Here is a 19,468-nt window from a genome sequence, read left to right as displayed (position 1 = left end):
CCGTCTCAGCATGAACACTTCAATTTGTAACTGGACTATGCAGTTTCTCACTAACAGTCCCCAGAATTTCAGAATGGATACATACACCTCCAACAGTTTGACTCAACACCGGTGTTCACGGTTCAAGGTTATGTACTGAAACCCCTACTGTGTTCACTATTCACCTATGACTGTGCACCTGTGCGCACACCCACGACTTCACCCATGGCTTTTCACTATTCACCCATGACTCTGCACAACAGGAACACTACCGTTAAATACGCAGATGAGGCCATCATCCTCGCCCTTATCTGAGACAAGCCCTCAGCCTTATCTGGCTGAACCTGGCCAGGTGGTGTTGAGAAAACTATCCGACACTTAACATCATTCAGGAACTGAATCAGGACGGAACACCCTGCTCTCTACATAAACAACGTAGACGTAGACAGAGTGGCCAGATTTAAACTTTTGGGAATCAGTGTGACGAAGAATCTCTCCTGGTCACTAAACACTGCCCACATTGTGAAGAAGACTCAACAATGCCCCTTTTTACCGAGTTGGATTGCTGCTGATGTTTCTTATATCTTGATTTCTGCACTTTTTCTAATGGTACCTTTAGGTCCAAGCAAAACTTAAATCCAAAAAATAACACCAGGGCCAAATTCAAACCAAATGCCAAATTCCTTCTAAATTAATGCAAGTTTGTTCAATGTCTTTAGCTCTTATTAGTATATAGTGGATATAAAAAGTCTACACACCTCTGTTATAATAGCAGGATTTTTTTTTTTTATGTTAAAAAAATTAAACAAGATAAATCTCTGTCTTGTGATATAAGCAACTAAGAAATTAAAAAACAAACAGAGGAACAAGAAAAAGAAAAAAAACTTACAAAAACCTGGCTGCTAATACCTTGTTACAGCACTCCATCATTTTTAAAGAGTCTACCAACCTAGCACATCTTGATTTGCCAATTTTGTTCCACTTTTCCTTGCAAAAATAGTGAGGGGATCTCCTGTGCACAGCCCTCTTCAAGTCATTCCACAGGTTTTTACTAGGGTTGTTTTCAATAAGATTTCAATAGGATTTCATTAGGATCTTCTTCTACTGAAGCCATTCCTTTGTTGACTTGGATTTGTGCTTTGGGTTGCCATGTTCATCTACATGTTGTCATCTTCACCTGCCTTAAAGTGGCCTGCAGGTTTTGTGCCAGAATAGATTGGTATTTGGACCTATACATGATTAGCTCTTGTATTGGACTTATACATGATTAACCTGAGAGCTAGAGCTCCAGTCCCAGCTGAAGAGAAGCAGCCCCACAGCATGATGCTGCCACCACCACGCTTCACCATGGGTACGATATTATTTGGGTGATAAGCTCTCTTGTTTTTGCACCAAACATACCTTTTAGAATTATGTCCAAAAAGTTCCAACTTGGTCTCATTAGACCAGAACACATTCTGCCACATTGTGGTTTGGGGTGATTTTTTTTTTTTTTTTTCTGTGAGAAAGGGCTTCCGTCTAGCCACCCTACCCTATAGCCCAGACATGAGCAATTGTTGGTCACAGGGAGTGACTAGCTCATTTAATGTTGCCATATGTCTCTTGCCTGCCCAATAAGTTTTCTTCTTGTGCATTCGTCAATTTTCCATCAATCCTATTCTTGGTAATGTTACTGTAGTTCTCCACCTGATGATGGCCTTCATGGTGTTCCACGCTTCAGCAGTCAGATGAAACCAAAAAAGGAAAATCCTACAGAAACAGCTGATTTTTATTGGTGTTTAATCAGAATCACTTCATTGATGACAGGTCTATGATAATTACTTTTGAACATGCGTTTGAATGTGATGGGTTAAGTCTAACCAAAGTCACATGACGTATTATAAAAGGCTGTGTGCACTTGTGCAACCAGGTTATTGTAAGGTTTTTTTTTTTCTTTTTTTTTTGTTTTGTTTATTTGTTTTTCACTTTAATTTTTTTTGGGTGCTATATCACATTTAAGGTGGAAAAAGATCTGAGATAATTTATCTTGGTTTCATTTTTCACATCACAAAAACATGCAATTTTATAGCACTTATCAATAAATTTGCGAATTTTTTCATCTTCAAGCTAAATAAAAATGCCTAGGATATTATTGCAATTTTGAAACAACTCTATGGTGGCCTGTGCACACAGAATCTGAGGGAGTACATCTTAAAATACCAGAGCGACTTGTCTATAAAATTCAGTATTGGTATTTAGAAGTTGTTATTTGTTTGGTCATGATAATGTGTATTGGCTGGATATTTTTATGCTGCAGACAAAATTTTCAATTTAAAGGTACATTAACCAGAATTGCAGAATGCAGAATTACTATTCCTTTGTACATAGCAGTGTAATAAAATTTTTACTATAAAATATGTCATCATAATGCTCATGACCTTTTGACATTTGGGACATGTAGTGAGATATATAGTGCACTAGTTCTGTTCCATTCTTACGGTATATGGTAGAGAAGACAAGTGTGCCCTCTACTGCCCACTGAAGAGCATCTGACTGAATACAGCTTATAAGCTAATGTGTGTGTGGTAAAGGAGACGGCAGCGTTTTATTGAGGATTTGCTTTATTAGACCATGATTCCATCTCATTCATCATTTGTGTCACACGCTACCCTTTTTCTGAAATAAATAATGGGAAGTATCCCACCAAAGCTTCTATCGGTGACTGCAGGTTCAGCTTTACATACCATACGCAGTTCCAGGTCCAAAGTCCTTGGCAGCATCCTGCATGTACTGTCCCAGCAGCTCACCATTGGTGGTTCTTGTTGGGATCTTTCTGTCCAGTTTCTCATAGAAGAACTCCTCAATGCGGGCACCTATGTGGACACTTGTATTAAAAGATGGCCAAAAGATAACATCTTTTTTACACATTATAAACCACAGCCTATGAGTTGTACCAAACTGCTTCCTTTCGCCATCAGGGGTGAAATGTATGAAAAATCCCCAACGTGAAAAAACATAACTAACTAACTATAAATGTAAAAAAAAAAAAAAAAAGAAAAAAAACTAAAAATCAATATTTAGATGCATGATGCTTCTCTCAAGAGATTCTGCATCTGGTTATTTACGTATGCATATGATTTTTATATAGACCTTACTCATTTATATGTTTTTTTTTTTTTAAAGATCCAAACACGGCACAAGAAATGAATCATGAGGTCCATAAACCATAACGAGGTTCATTCCTATCCATAATCCATTAGTCCAATCCATTATAAGATTCACATTTTCAAAAGTTTTAAATTGTCAAGTGGCATTGTAATCATTAAATTGCCAATGGAAGCTGATACATAAATTTTTTATGATTATTTTTTTCTTAAAATAATCTTTAAAAAGTAGGTGACCCTGTTTTAACCTCAGAAATATTTTTATGACAACATTATCTGTAATACTACAGCATAACAGTGGCATTAAAGCTATTTTCTATTACAGTATAACGTAATCCTGTATTCCATCATACAGCACCACTTGAAATCTATTCCAATCATTTTGGGGAAACAATACTGAATGCAACAGATGTTATATAAATGTTACTATATCCATACAACTAAGAGAATGTCATGCATATGGTATTTTATTCCTCCCTTTACCATAGTTCCAACTATGAGAGAAGGAAAGTCAGTCATTTGAAATGTCTTGCTCTGGAAGACAGCGGTGGCTAAAGCAAAGTAATTTAGTATGATTTCTCAGTAAGCTGCAATGGCTATTAAAGCTAAGAACCAACTTTAAAGTATGGGTTTATGCATCTCATAATACACAAAGGAGAATGGAGAGAGAGAGAGAGAAGGACATAAGGGCATTCGTTTCTGGAAATGTTCCCTTGATGGAACAATTCCCAACATAAATCAACTTCTTTTTACTACTACAAATATTCAGAGGCATGAAATGGAGACTATATCGTGTTCATCAGAAGTGTCAGACTTATCTGTGAAGGGCCAGTGTAGCTGCAGGTTTTTATTCTGAACAAACCGGCACACACATGAAACCAGTTCCTTAAATAAGTGGAAACAGGTGTAGCTCCAGTTTGAGTGGGATGCAAACCTAGAGCTACACTGGACTATCCAAGCAACATGAAGAGACACAAATAAACCAATAAACACAGACACACAAAATGAAAAAAAAGACAGGATCACGCGAGAGGTGAGACAGACTACAGAAATTCTCTAATCGTTCAGTCTAGCAGTCTTAAACCCAAACAGAAATCTTAGATTTTCTTTAGAAAAGTAAAAATGTTTCACCCCTCCTAACTTCCAGGAGGGGTGAGAATCACCTGGATACCTTCTTCTACACATGAGCACACATAATGAGACCTCACAACAAAGTCACAAAGTGATTTCTAGGCATGTGGACAACCTGGTGGCAGATGAAATGGATGATTAAGAAATGGAGGCCAAGCAACACAGAATCTCCTCCTTATAGCCATTGAGCATAAGGATACCATCTCTACAGGTGTGTCTGGGAGATTTTTTTGTGCCTGGGCTCCACGGCACACACTCTAGCTAATATGACTGCTCATGAGCTGATTAGCCTGGGCCACATGCCTGATATTGATTCTTGCATCAAGTTGCTGGTCTTACCAGATGAACCATTACATCCAGATGCATGTTGCCCAAGTACTGAATGCAGACGCACTGATGATATTCTAGTGAGAACTTATAACACATAATGCATAATGTGCGGAAAATACGGACAGTATGTTAGCGGTTTTGGTGCTAGCGTTGGAAAGGTCACTCCAAACTTCAAACCTTCCCTCAGACTACGTCGCAACAGTTAGATATATTAATCATATGGGTCAGATGGCTCTCTCCACCTTGCACAGAAGGTGTTAAGGTGGTCCTATTTACGCACAGTCTCACTGAGAGCAACTCACCTACAGTACAGGGACTGTACAATAGAGCCGTAGACACCTGGCATCTGCACTCAAAAGTGGTGTCCTAGATCAGGAGAATGTTTAACAAAGTCACCTCATTGCTGACTGAGCTGGAACGCCTGCTACAACAGGATTAACAGGAACACTAGTGTAATACTGTATACCTTTTCCTCCTCTACTGTTGATACTTCATGTTGCACAGAATTCAGTAACTAGGCCATAGAGTCCAGCTCGCTGCCCCAAGATAACCAGCAAGGCCTTGGTTTCCAGGTCACCTGCGAGTTTGGTCCCTTAGAATTAAACACAAATTGAGATCTGCAAACTTGCAGTCTAAGAAATATTCTTAGAGATCCTAATGTCCTTGTACTTCAATAAAAATTTTCCTTTAGGGACTGCTAGACAGCGGCACATCACCATATACTAAAAGTGTATGTGTTGGCCATGGCTGTGCATCACCACAAGTGGCATCTCTCTGGGGGCTCATAAATTATTATATCCTTCTTGAAAGGGGCGAGGTATCTCCATCCACTACAATTTCCCGAGAGCAGGTGTGGGATCTCCCCCTTGTGCTGGAGTCTCTTAAGACTCCTCCTTATAAGCTCATGGAAGACTCAAAACTGAAATAAGTGTTTCTAACAACTGCCTTTTTAATAGCTGTCACTTCAGCAAAAAGAGTGGGAGACATGGATGCTCGGGTAATTAGCTCACCTTATGCATTGGTGGCAAGATGACTTTGGGGTGACATTATGAGAAAACTCTGGTTCAGGCACATCACCCACTTTCCAGGTCATATCACCCACTTTCGTCAATCAAAAGCATTCCATGAAGGCTAACCTGCAGAGCATTCCTGCAGACAATGTGGTGGCCACTGTTCATACATCATGCTGGAAAGACTGGGGGGTGGATTTCTTGCTTGTCTTAACATATAGTACTGGCATATTTCTGTTTCATGCCACCTTTCCAGTTAGTCCTAAGATGTGTCGGTTCCTCATAACAAAGACAGATGTTATCCAGGTGATTCTCACTGCCCCGATGGTTAGAAGGTGTAAAATAGAACGTTAGTTATGTATGTAACTGTGGTCCCATGAACCCTGGATAACTGCCAGGGTTCCTTGACTAACCAGGAGGCTTACCTGGTCAATGTTTTAAATATAAAGTCACAAACAGAAGCATGGTAAAACAAATTATCCATATTTTTTAATGTCTGGTGTTTCATGTAACCACAAACATTGTCTGATTTAAAATAAATACTCAAAAGGACACTGAGCCTTATACATTTCTACAAGTTCCTTTAATATTCTCTATTATCCAAACTATTCAATCAATGCTAACCATTTAGTCTATCGCAAAGCCATTAGTGATGGCCTAATGGCCATTTTCAGACAACAGTTCAGCTCCTTTTATGCTGATCTAAAACCAGATCACAGCCATTACATCAAAAATTGCAAAACTGGCCTCAGATTGGAATAAAAGTGCAAATCACACCACAGCAGATCAGAAATGGAGAACAATTTATGAGAACATTGTCAAAGAGAATGAAATGGAAAACCCTTGGAGATAAAAAGAAAAATATTTTCCACCACGTCCAGAAGTTGCCCGTTATTGTCTACATTTTCAACAATGGAAAAGACAATTGCTTGCTTTGATAACCAGCACTATCATGAGAAGAATATCAAGATTTTCAGGTGGCTGAGAAACACTGGTTCTAATTAAGATGCCACACATAAAACACCTAATGGGAAGTCTACAAGCCGCATTGGATTACCAATCTAGTCAGGTGCTCAAGGGGGATCGGAGATTCTTCTACCTCTGGATGGGTGAATTAAAAAAAAAAATCTAAAAGCACTCAGACCTTCTGGAAGAGTTCCCAGCACCATGGCCATTAGCTTCAATACTCAAAATGGGAGATTTGGAAAAGTGGCTGAGGTTATGACCTGGAGCGTAGGGAACTGCGAATACAGTAAGACTTACCAGTGCTGTCAACTGGAGCATGTGAAGAGTCAGAAAATTACATGTTAGAGTCTCATTTAACTGAAGACATTTCACTACTTATCTAAGTGGCTGCAGTAAAACATGCGTTGAAGCCCCTCAGATGAGTGGCAAAACATCTTCAATATTATAACAAGTCCAGGCGCGTATACTTACTCCTATGATGCATTCAAAATCACCAAACATTTGACAAACATTTTGGTCAAAGTGGTTATCCATAACTCAACCACTGTCAAATGTTAGCACCTATAAAACAGTTTACTGCAAATTATTTCTATATTCCTTGTGTGAAACCAGGATAATGAGGGAACACTATGGACCATTGTGCATTTTCCAAGAGAAGATGCTTAAACTTGTATTTAGACTGACTTTTACTACAATTCTTACTTCCGAGCTGTTTCAAAGCGCAGAACTAATATTCTCCATCTAGATACATATTTACATATTTTGTGAAAGCTATTATGCATGGCAGTTCTAAGTGTTGAAGTGTAGTAATTACTTAGGATGTAATAGTTTAATACGTATTCTTTACAAGTAATACTTAGTGTACATTTTGCAAGTACATAGTAACAAATGCAGAATACAGATACCAAATACCAGAGGCCTTATTCACAAGAATCCTAATGCTAAAAGTAGCCCATAACTGGCAGATTCAGGAGAAACTCATAGCCAGGTTTATCCTAATATTACGACTCCTAATTTTTTCAGTCCTGAAAAATCAAAAAGCATTTCAACAGGTCCTAAACCTGTGAAAACTTTAGTAGGGGACCAGAGGACTATGGAATTAAATTTGCACTAAAAGTATTGAACGTAACATTTCAAGAAACGAAAAAAAATGTAAAATGAGAAAGAATAACAATCTGAAACTGAAAACAATGAACTCATGGCAAAAATTTTACATGGTCTTCAAATAAACAGCATTCTTTGTTAACAGTTTTGAAGCTACCTTTCTGCTATGCATGGCTTATGAAGGCGCTGCCAGAGTTTTCATTTACGCTTTCAAAGTTTTCGTTCACACTCCTCAAGTTTACGTTCGCCATTCTGGCACAAATCTCTCATGTGGGTGGGCTTAACAGCGATTTACTCTCATTGGTTAGTGAGATTTGGATCGACAGCTCCCTGACCTGGGAGTAGATACTTCAGGTGCGTGAACTTTGGAGAACGTTCTGGATGCGGTTCTCTGTATAGTTACAGTGTATGTACTTTGTAGTGGAAATTACTTCCTTCCTTAGTTAGTTTGAGAATTGGGTAGTCTCCTATGACTTTTTTTTTTTTCTTTTTTCCCCCAGATGAGCTCTCAGGAGCATCTCTACTTCCAGGTCAGGGAGCTGTCAATCCAAATCTCACTAACCAATGAGAGTAACTTGTTAAGCCCACCCACATGAGAGGTTTGTGTCAGAACGGTGAATGTAAACCATCCTTAGCGAAAAGGAAGCTTAGAAAACTGTTTATTTGAAGCCCACGTTAAATTTTTGCCACCGAGTTCACTGTTTTCAGTTTCGGAGTGTTTTTCTTCTTTCTCATTGTATATTTTTCCTCATTTCTTGAAAAGTTAGGTTCAATACTTTTGGCACAAATTTAATTCCATAGAGGACTTCCATGATACTATGATCAAATTAGTAACAAACTACCAAATTAACTAAGAATTAAATAACCACTAAATAATAATTAAATAATCCATTAAACAATCACCAGCAATTCATTTCAGTTGTGCGAGTATTGCAAGTTTTTGACAACTCAGCTACTTAACCATGTGACCAATGCAGCTCTATTGCACCCCTCTTTACCACCATGCCTCATCTGTGCATGTCTGACTACATGAACATGATATGAAGCTATTTGCATTTTACCTTGGGACCACTGTCAGAGCTACAGGTGTCCTGTCCTTCAAAGCTGGAGATACCCTCGTCTCATTTCTTTCAACCTTGGTGAGAGTGCTTTCTTTTATATTACGTGTTTTTTTTTTTTTTTGCAAAACTCTGCAGGGTTCTTTCCTACTGAATGGTTTTCTATCCACTGTATGATCAGTGGCACTTACAGCTCATTTCTTCCCTCAACATACCACACACTGTTTTATTTCTGAGCCTGGTAATTTAGGTGGATTCCTGCTATCTCACAGCAACTTGTTTTGGAGTGGGTTTGTCTGTCTCCGTCTCTCAGAGCGTGCAGTCAATTACAATTCCCTCCACTGAATGCACTATTTTTTAGAAAGCTAGGCTGGCTTGCCACCATAGTTCACAGACAACAGCTACAAATAAACACACTACAATACTTGTGCTCATGCGGCCAGTGTTCAAATGTCTTGGGAGGTCATGGAGCGCTCACTATGTTGAAACTGATCGTCTACATTACACTAGGCTCATTCTTTATAATATTAGCCAGTTGACTTTAAATGGATTTTTAAGTGCATTAGCTAGCTACATCAGTAGGGTTGCACTGAGCATGGGGTTTTATTTCACTTCGGAAAAGCGCTTCTGTACAGCGGTAAGTAAAATATGTTTCATTGTTTTCATTATGTCAGAATTTCTCATCGTCAATGATCGATAGTGGCTCACTTTCAAGAACAACATACCGGGTAAGAACTTCTGTTATAGAAAACCTAGGGCTGTCTGTAGATATATTTTCTCGCCAAGTTAGTGTTTGCGTCAGCGTTCATTTCTGCCATTTCACGCTATGTTTAAGATGTTTTATCAGGTTGCTTATTTCATATTTTAGGAAGATGCTGTAGTACCTCCTCTTGATTTTTTTAACCCTTTTATTCTAGGCTATCACTCTCAGGTCAAAATATAGCCTGGTAATATCGATATGAGAGAAACTGACCGAAGTACATAACATTTCATGCTGCCTAACTTTTATATTTGCTGTATTCTCTCAGCTTTATTGCATTGCAGTCGTGGGCCAGTGATCACATCACAGTAGTGTAATGTAATATGAACCAATCTTCTCTATTCCACGCTCCATAAGTGGTCATGTACTCCAATATTGCTAATATTATTTCTAACATCATAATACTAGACTCAACATGTAACATCAAACATTCAGCTAGAACCAACAACAAGACAAGACTCAACATCAGTCACGGAGACATCATAGTTGCTCATGGGGATCATCTAAATGTAAGGTTTTTCAACTCCAGTCCAGAAGGACCCCTGTTTGTCCTGCCCCAGACATACCTGATCGAACATATAGACAGTTATTCCAGGTCAATCAGTTCATAAACTGGATCAGAATGTGTGTGCAGCAGAAAAAACTTGGGCAGCAGGCCTCTGAGACTAATGAATGTTTTACATTTATTCATTTAGCAGACACTGGTGATTTATCCAAGTAATGCATCCTGAATTGGCAGCATTGAAGCCGAGCATTATGCCGTGCAGTTAAAGCTTAAGGCTCTGGCATAAGGGCTAAACAGTGTCTCTCTGCAGAACTGCTCGGCTGCCACAGCCTCAATATGTCATTTTTATACACCAACTTGGAAGGAAGCTGAGCTGAAAGGATCAAGTTTGAACTTTTCTCGGATTTCTGGGATCACAATGTTTAAATTACCAGCACAGAACCTTAACCTTATTGAGCAGACTTGATCACATGACGTCAGCTTTATTAGGCCTCTGTGTTGTTTTCTTTTTTGTCGGCTTGGGAATTTGAGGTCATGCCACAGTGACTTGTGGGAAATCCTTCACTTTGCTTGGATAAGAACAGTTGTGAAGTTGAAGTTGTTAAACCAAGATAGATAGCTTTCTAAATTACCTTGCAAGTCATTACTAACAATCTAGCTATGTTTTTTTTTCTAAATTGAGGATCATCACATTCATACAAACTGAAATGAAAATACATTTTACAGCTTTCTTGCCTGAAAGTAAAAATGAAAAGCAATGGTTGTTAAATAATTTTCAGCAATAAGACACATTACTTTCTACAGAATCATGAAATCTGTGAAAGTGTGATCCAAGCACTTTCGTACACAGCCCAAGAGGAATTCTTTATGAGTTACAACATTAATTAAATAACTATTTATAGATAATTAGTCAACGTATTGTTGGGTATTTTGTAGGGATTCACATCCTGAACAAGACCGATTTATGTAAGGAATAAATATGATGCATCCTGTTTTATAAATAAGCAAATAGCAGAGGGCCAATACCATGCCGAAGATGATTATTTTTCTATAACAGCACGTCCCTAAGAGTCTTAATCCTCTTTTAGCACTACAATTTACCATGATTACAATTTTTTATTAATAAAAAAGCAACACATTATAATTTTACTTTATACATTTAACTTTTTTATAATTTTATTCATTTATATTTATGTTTAATGCTGTTGCACGTCTGCAAAAAAAAGTTAGTTTCTGTTCTCTCTTGCGTTGTAACAGCTACACACAGTTGTTCACTCACCAACTTCTTTTTTTTTCCCCAGGTCAGACAAAAAAAATGCACACATGGTGTCTACCATACAAGTCCCTATGAATGAGCAGTTACTATGGAAATGAAAACATATTACAACGAGCACATTAATATAATCTTATGACTTGTATTACAGTCTGCACTACTGTCAGAGTTGCTGTTATAGAAAATTCATAGAAAACACTTTCTATCCAGTCAGACTCAAGCATTCAGCAGGACTGTGGAATAAATCAAAATATCCCAATTTGGCATTCTTTTTTCTTTTAAGTACTCCTTAAGCATGACACGTCGCTTTATCATGTTAAACAGATAGCGCAGGCAGACAGTATGGCTGCTCAGTCTCATATTGCAGAGTGGCGTGACGGGGATTATTGAACCTTGTAGTCCTTACATGTACAGTAATTAATAAGAAGGTATTCTTACTAGGGTTTGGCTGCAGCAGCACCTCAGTCTGCCTGAAGATCTTCTCTGTCCAGTTCTTAGTGCAGTCTCCTCTAGCGATCAGGTTTTCCAGATGAGCGTCCAGTTCAGTTTTCTCTGCCTGACCCAGCTTCTCCTCCGTGAACTGAGAGAAAAAAAAGGAACAGTGAAATTAAGCCAATTGGCAAGCTTTTTTTATGCAGACCCATGGTTATGATGATGCAATGTTATGGCTAGAAATGTGCTAATATTAAACCTTCCTGTGCCAATAGTTGCTTAGATTTTTATCATGGCTAAGACAGTATAATGCCCAAGATGGTCATTTTACCTTTGTGGGTCACTAGTGCATATTTTAGTCTGACAGTATTTTGAAGTGAAACAGGATCTATTTCTACCTTGTAAGATACTAGCGGTTTCTCTTTTTTTTTTCCTTCAGATGCATTATAGCGTATGTGCCGTTTTCGTCTCTGTAGCCTACTCTTTACCACTATATTACTGAGTGCTTAGAAAGAGCCTATTTGCCTTCATGTAAAGAAACAACTAACACAGAGGTTTAAAAAAAAAAAAAAAAAAAAAAAAAAAAAAAAAGCATGAGTCATTCTTATAAATCACTGGTTCCAGATTGCAGCGTGCCAAATATACTCTTCAAGACAGATATAATCACTGTGTTCACCACTTGACTCAGTGCATGTGAAGCTTACAGATAACACCGTTAAGGAAAGTGAGAGGGCAATCAAAGAGAGAATGAGAAAATATGTAGAGAAAATAGTGCACTCACAGTATCATTAACACGGAAACTGATAACAACGCCAGAGTAAATGCAAAGAAATACAGATACAGAGTTCGGAACAATAAATAAAACACTGAAAGAAATTTACTAAATTTATTAACTCGCCAAAAATTGTTGGTTGTGAATGTCAGTGTCAGTCTGTTCTATAAACCTGCTGCACACAATGTTTTTGTGGGGGAAACCTGGCACATTTTGAAATTATGACAAATAACCTCAGCTTAACTCTAAACCACACAAGAACTGATTCATTACTAGCAATGCACTTTAGTTAAAATTCTTGGCTGAAACAAAAATTAAAAAAAAAATAAAAAATCAAGACACACAGGGCAGAAAACAAAAACTGTAAAACTGAAAACTAATTATTATTAGTAGCAGAAGGAGGAGGTGGAGGTGGAGGATGATTTTTATGCCATTGCATTCATTTATTTTGCCTTTTCATGCTCTTGAAAACTGAAACACAATCAATGCTTAATATATATATATATATATATATATATATATATATATATATATATAGTGACTTCAATAATATTTACATCCCCATTTTTCCACCACATTTTCTGCATTATCACCCTTTCTTTATTGCATGGAAATAATGATCACTGAATGTTTTTTTATTGGTTGAAATTCTTCCATCCTTATAAGTTTCAGTTCATATTTTGATGCAGCTTAATTCTTCAGCCAGCTTCTTCAATTGGCAGAAACTGATAACTTGCAGGAAGGGACTATCTGCCCATCACCTCCAAACCCGACTGGCTAAGAAGGCATCCGAAAACCCTGTCTTCCATCTGTCCATCAGACTGAGAGACATGTTTGGGGTATTTAATAACAGCTATACTTCTTAATGACTCATGAGCTGACTTCCTTTCTTGAGGCCCAAAGAGTTTTGGTGAGACGTGATTTCATCAGCACATGATTATTCAGATGCGTCTTATCCTAGAGGTTTGATGCATGAAGACATGAGGTTGGTACATCAGAGTGCTTCACTGTGACTGCCAGTATACTCATCCTCTCCCATCAGAGTGTTACAGATTACCACCACCTGACACTAAAACAGTGTACAACATGGATTTCCTCTCTCACATTCAGGAATACCCTACTGCGAAATATGCCACTCACGGCAAGAAAGACCTCCGCTGATACAACAGAAAACACAGGATACTAGAGTTCAAATTATTCTCAGAGATGCTGTTAGTGTAGGTCTCTCCTTTATACTTTTACATGCACGCTCCAACTCACACACAGGTACACAAACAAAACACACACAAGCACACCAGCTGGCCTCTTTCAAACACTAAGCATACACACATCTTTTATCACAAAGCCATTTCTATTATTCACTATATTGTTATACAAAGATGATGACTGAATTTAAGTCTAGCATGGATAATTCGGTTTCAAAGCCTGCAGATAAAGTATAGTCTCTAACTGTCTCTAACAAGTTAGTGTCAGTATGGCTACACAGTCTTTAAAAAAAAAAAAACAGCCAAGCTGCTGTGTCTGATACACTCCCACCAGCACCACACACACCATGTCAGTGTCATTGCAGGGCTGAGAACGATCCATTCCTAAATAATATCTCGCCAGCGGTGGTCCATTTCCATTGATGGATGGAGTAAAACAGGGATGACAAACTGTGCATAGCTACAGATGGACTACACTCAGTAATTGTACACCTACAAAGTGGTGTAGTGTAGATGATAGCTGGTGTGAGGCGACACTGTCCATTTAAAACTGTACAGAAACCAAATGTCAGCCCAGTGACACCAGTACAGTGTTTCATTCCTCATGATCCCTTTTAAATTAAATCTAACCCAACCAAAAGCAGATAAACATCTACATAACTATTATCATGGGTTAATGATAAGAGGAGGACAAGTCTAAACCAGAGTGTCAGCGCTACAGGCATACAAAAACCTGTTCTTAAAAACAAACACAGGTAATGTCAGACAGCTTTAGTTTATCAGTACAAAGTCTAACAAAGCTTATTGTATTTATAGTCGAATTTAAAGTATTATCCTAGTCGTAGACGTGGAGGGTATAGAGCTTATAAGCTGACAAAAGTATATGAATTTTGTGGATATGTGAATTATAAATTATATACGTGTCATATGAAATAAAGTTCTTTTTGTCTGTGGTGCATTTAATAAATGTAAATTTTGCCAATGTTTTTAAAACATATAATTTAAAAATTACGGCTTATGGGGATGGGGATGTTCCCATCTTACCAAGCCTTTACATGTCAAAATTCAAATCTCAAAAATACAGATGTTATGTAAATTAGGCCAAAGGTGAAGCATCTAGGATTCGCAGGGAAAAGCAGAATGATCAATCTGAAGAGATATGAAGTACTGAAGTAAATTTTATGCTGTACTGAAACACCAGTAGTATTGTATAGACACGTGCACTTTTATACACTATATGGCCAAAGGTTTGTGGTCACCTGACCATCACACCTATATATGAGTCTTCCCCAAACTGTTGCCACAAAGCTGGAAGCACACAATTGTATAGGATGTCTTTGTTTCCCTTCACTGGAACTAAGAGGCCCAAACCTGTTCCAGCATGACAATGCCCCTGTGCACAAAGTGAGCTCCATGAAGACATGGTTTGCCAAGGTTGGTTTGGAAGACCTCAAGTGGCCTGGACAAAGCCCTGACCTCAACCCCACTGAACACCTTCGTGCTGGATTAATTGAAACGCCTGACCTCACTAACGCTCTTGTGACTGAATGAGCACAAATCCCCACAACCACGCTCCAAAATCTAGTGGAAATCCTTCCCAGAAGCCTGGAGGTTATTATAACAGCAAATGGGGACTACATCTGGAATGGGATGTTCAACAATCACGTATGGGTGTGATGGTCAGATGTCCACAAACTTTTAGCCATGTAGTGTATGTTATAGATAGCTAATGGTACTGTACATAGATGTAATTTATGACCTTGAACGGGGCTCATAGATCTGTGGGAATGACACCAGTCCTTGGGATGGGTGATGGGCCAGTTACTTCAGGGCACCTCACCAGTGACAGCTTGTCCAAACATATATCAGCCATTCAAAAAATTCCTCATACATAACTCCACAGATTTTAAATTCCGTTGAAATACTAACTACTTCTTTTAAGTGACCAACAACTTTTTCAAAAATATGTTGCTATTTTACAGATATAAACCAATGTTCCTTTGGTTTGCTCATCTTTCTAGATGGTGCACAATCGACTTCAAGTTCAAGTTCTTTATTTGTCACATACAGATTTATACAGTGGACTGCGGTCCACTGGGAGCATTAGCGTTAGTGGTCAAAATGAGAACTGCAACAAGTGCTAACAGAGGCAAAATGGGGCAGAAATCACTTTGGCACTTGTTCTCGCAGCAGACAGACAGTTAATAACTGGGTTGCTGGAAATTGCTGGAAGTTGCTGAAACCTGGCAACCCTGGGTAATGATATAAGCTCTTCTGTGTGCACCTCATTAGCAACAGGAACACACCTGCTGTATCGAACCCAGTTGAACAAAGGTACGTTTAAAACCGCTCAAAACGAGCTGCTAGACTGTACGCTGGATGACTGTATGGTGTTGATGTTCAGTTGCCTATTTCAAGGTTACTCTAAAAATTCACTAGACAGTAGCCTATAGAGTTAGTCAAGTGTGATAGCCTCGTAATTTTATTTGAGGCCATGCCATTATTAACGTTGTTCTTCCCCAACAAAATCTATGGTCACGAGCCACTCCTGGACCTCACCATGAAATAAAATCAGTAAAGGAAAATAAAACAGACAATAAAGAATTGCAAAAAATCTGAGCTCAGGCTACTGTCTGTGTGCTTTCTTTGTATGTTCTCCCTGAATCTCTGTGGGTTTCATCCAGGCTCTCTGGTTTCCTCCCACCTCCCAGAAACATCCCAGCAGGTGGATTTGTGAGACTAAATTGCCCCTAAATGTTAATGAGTGTGTGAATTTGTGTGTGCACGACGCTCTGTGATGGGCTGGCATCCCGTTCTTCATAGCGCCACGATCCTCGGTTCGATCCTAAGCTCGGGTTACTCTTTGTGTAGAGTTTCACACGTTCTCCCCGCGTCTGTGTGGGTTTCCTTCCACTGCCCAAAATCACGCATGTCGCTAAACTGCCCTAGATGTGACCGTGAATCTGAACGTCTGTGTGCAGGAGGCCGTGCGATGCATCAGTGTCCCGTTCAGGGTGTGTCACTGCCTTGCACCCAGTGTTCCTGGCTCCAGATCCACTGCAGGATAAAGGATCCTGATCAGGATAAAGCACTTACTGAAGATGAATGAATGAAAGATTGAAGTTGAAGTGTAATGTTGTAATTTTGACTTAACTCATTATTTCAAGTTATTATGCCTTCATTTCATTATTTTGAGTTATGTTGTTATGCCGACTTAATACTTAACACTCCACAATCTATCAGTAAGACTAATTTATTGAATATTAACGTATATTTCTTATTCCATTTGACGTCTCACAGACAGAAAATAAGCCAGATGCTGCATTAACACAATTATATATAAATAAAACATAGATAAAATAACAAGATAACCTTCCTAGACAGACAGACAGATAGACAGATAGACAGACAGACAGACAGACAGACAGACAGACAGATAGATAGATAGATAGATAGATAGATAGAGACAGACACAGATAGATAGTGTCGGAGAGAAAGACAGATAAATAAACAGACAGACAGATAGATAGACAGATAGATAGACAGATAGATAGATAGATAGACAGACAGAGTGTCAGAGAGAAAGACAGATAAATAGACAGACAGACAGATAAACAGACAGAGTGCCAGAGAGAAAGAGAGATAGATAGATAGATAGATAGATAGATAGATAGAGTGTCAGAGTGAAAGACAGATAAATAGACAAACAGACAGATGGACAGATAAACAGACAGTGTGCCAGAGAGAAAGACAGATAAACAGACAGATAAATAAACAAACAGACAGACAGAGAGACAGACACACACAGATAGACAGATAGACAGATAGATAGATAGATAGATAGATAGAGTGCCAGAGAGAAAGACAGACAGACAGATAAATAGACAGACACATACATACAGATAGACAGACAGATAGATAGATAGATAGATAGATAGATAATAAATGTACATTTACATCAGTATTTATTTGTGAAATTTTCGACAGTTATTATGTAGATTACACCACAGCGTGATACTACGGTCCCGTGTGTGTGTGTGTGTGTGTGTGTGTGTGTGTGTGTGTGTGTGTGTGTGTTGCGGCCATGGCTCTCTCCAGGCACCCTCGAGCAACATACACTTAGTCACACAGCCATCAATAATAGATGCGCGCTTTAGCTTGTCCTTATCGGTTTACAGTAACGGGGAATAAAGCAGAGAGAAAGCAGCACAGGCGCGTGCCATCTGACTGCTTCTAAAGCGCCTCCACAAACAAGCCATGAAATGGAAAAAGGAGCGACGCTCATGTAGTCCTGTAGTCCTGCCTCCTGATCCCCTGCTGCTTTCATCATCCTCAGAGAAGTGAAGCAACACCAATACAGCACATATACAGGAATACACATAAATATATATGTTTAAAAAAAAAACCCGATTTGTTCGCCCACCTGAACGGCGCGCGTGAAGAAGACGCCAGCGTCAGACGCCAGTTTTTTCACGTTGAAGTCCATGATCCAAGCCTACATGGGCCGGGCTAATGTTCCTGCAGCGGGAGCCGAGCTGACGACAGCGAGGGATGGATGGATAGATGGAGTGAGTGAGTGAAGCGGACTGGAGGAAGAGTGTCGCTAATCCGCCTTCTCATCAGTTACATCGGTCATCATCCACACAGCCTGTTTAAAGGGACACGGTCCTGGTCACGTCCCAAACCGCAAAGCAGTGCACACCTGCTCAGCACACTACCCTAGTGCAGGGTTAACTGTTTCACACCTTCCGGTTTCAAATGACACCTAGATACCCCTTCATAACAGCAGCATACATTCAGTTTCTGAGCATAATAAGGTAAGGTATGAATATTAAGCATATTATGTTCTTAATGTGTAGCATTATTTTTATTTACAGTGTGGATTAATTTTCTTTGCAACGCAGCTCGGTTGAATGCGCGAATCTGATTGGTCAGAAGGCGTGCCTTATTTACATATAACAGCACAGGTAGTTCCGGCTGTAACAGGAACCTTAATATTAATGCGCTCGTCGTAACGTGTTACTGTTGCTATAGTAACAGCTCATACACAGGGACTTGTACAGCGTCGCTCCACATAACCTATGACTAATAATAAACGGACGTAAAAAAAAAAAACGGGTTGTTGTTTAACAAAGTAGTTCTTACAGTTGTTGCTATGGTGAATTTTTTTTTGTTGAGAGAAAGAGAGAGAGAGGTTGGTGAGAGAATGAAACAGGAACTAATTTATCTCTCGGACGTCCACAATATTAAATCTAACTATAAACTGTTAAAATGCGCGACGTGTCGTTCATTCATAAATTAAACATCATCAATGTTTAATAAATTGATCGTTTATGAGGGCTGGGAGGTTTAAACTCACGGGTCGCATCACAGTTTGTAATAACAGCAGGGTCTGGAGTGTGTTATTCACTGCATAACAGCGGCTCTGACAGTAGTTCCGGCTGTAACGTAAAGCACAGGTTTATATATTAATGCGCTCCTTCGAAAACGGTATCGTTTCTATAGCAACAGCTCATTAAAGGGACTATATGGCACAAGTGTCAAATAATGTAAGTCTAATAATTAACAGATTTTTAAAAAGTGTAGTTGTTGAACAAAAATAAACATCGTCGCTGAAGCTGTGAGGTTTACTGAAGAGTTATGAAGAGTCTCCAGTGTCAGGGCATTTGTAACAGTAGGCAAGTTTTCCTCCACAGGAAGGTCTTCAGGACAGAGGACATTTTGTGCTTTCCAGTTTTGTGGTAATATGACAAGCTGCATTTTTCTAATAACGTTAAGAAAGAGAAAAAAGAGAGTATGG

The 19,468-nt window shown here is 38.9% G+C and overlaps 1 protein-coding gene across 6 annotated transcripts in view; it reads right to left on the bottom strand.

Annotated features, from left to right (window-relative positions):
- sh3glb2b (SH3-domain GRB2-like endophilin B2b) overlaps positions 1-18,401 on the bottom strand; it is a 37,540-nt gene extending 19,139 nt beyond the window's left edge. For 2 of the 6 annotated variants that reach the window (XM_026921868.3, XM_053230467.1), the window contains exons 1-3: positions 18,092-18,401; positions 11,698-11,839; positions 2,703-2,831 (exon numbers count right to left, since the gene is read on the bottom strand). In XM_026921868.3, coding sequence (XP_026777669.1) covers positions 2,703-2,831; positions 11,698-11,839; positions 18,092-18,154 — 334 coding nt within the window. In that variant the 5' untranslated portion in view covers positions 18,155-18,401. The remainder of the gene's footprint in view (positions 1-2,702; positions 2,832-11,697; positions 11,840-18,091) is intronic. The other 4 variants (XM_034300610.2, XM_026921874.3, XM_026921871.3 and 1 more) reach the window with 3 other exon arrangements.
- Between the last annotated feature and the right edge of the window lie 1,067 nt (positions 18,402-19,468).

Source organism: Pangasianodon hypophthalmus, chromosome 27, assembly GCF_027358585.1.
Source record: "Pangasianodon hypophthalmus isolate fPanHyp1 chromosome 27, fPanHyp1.pri, whole genome shotgun sequence".
NCBI lineage: Eukaryota > Metazoa > Chordata > Actinopteri > Siluriformes > Pangasiidae > Pangasianodon > Pangasianodon hypophthalmus.
The sequence above is the reverse complement of the archived record's forward strand: the minus strand, read 5'-3'. Positions and strand labels throughout refer to the sequence as shown.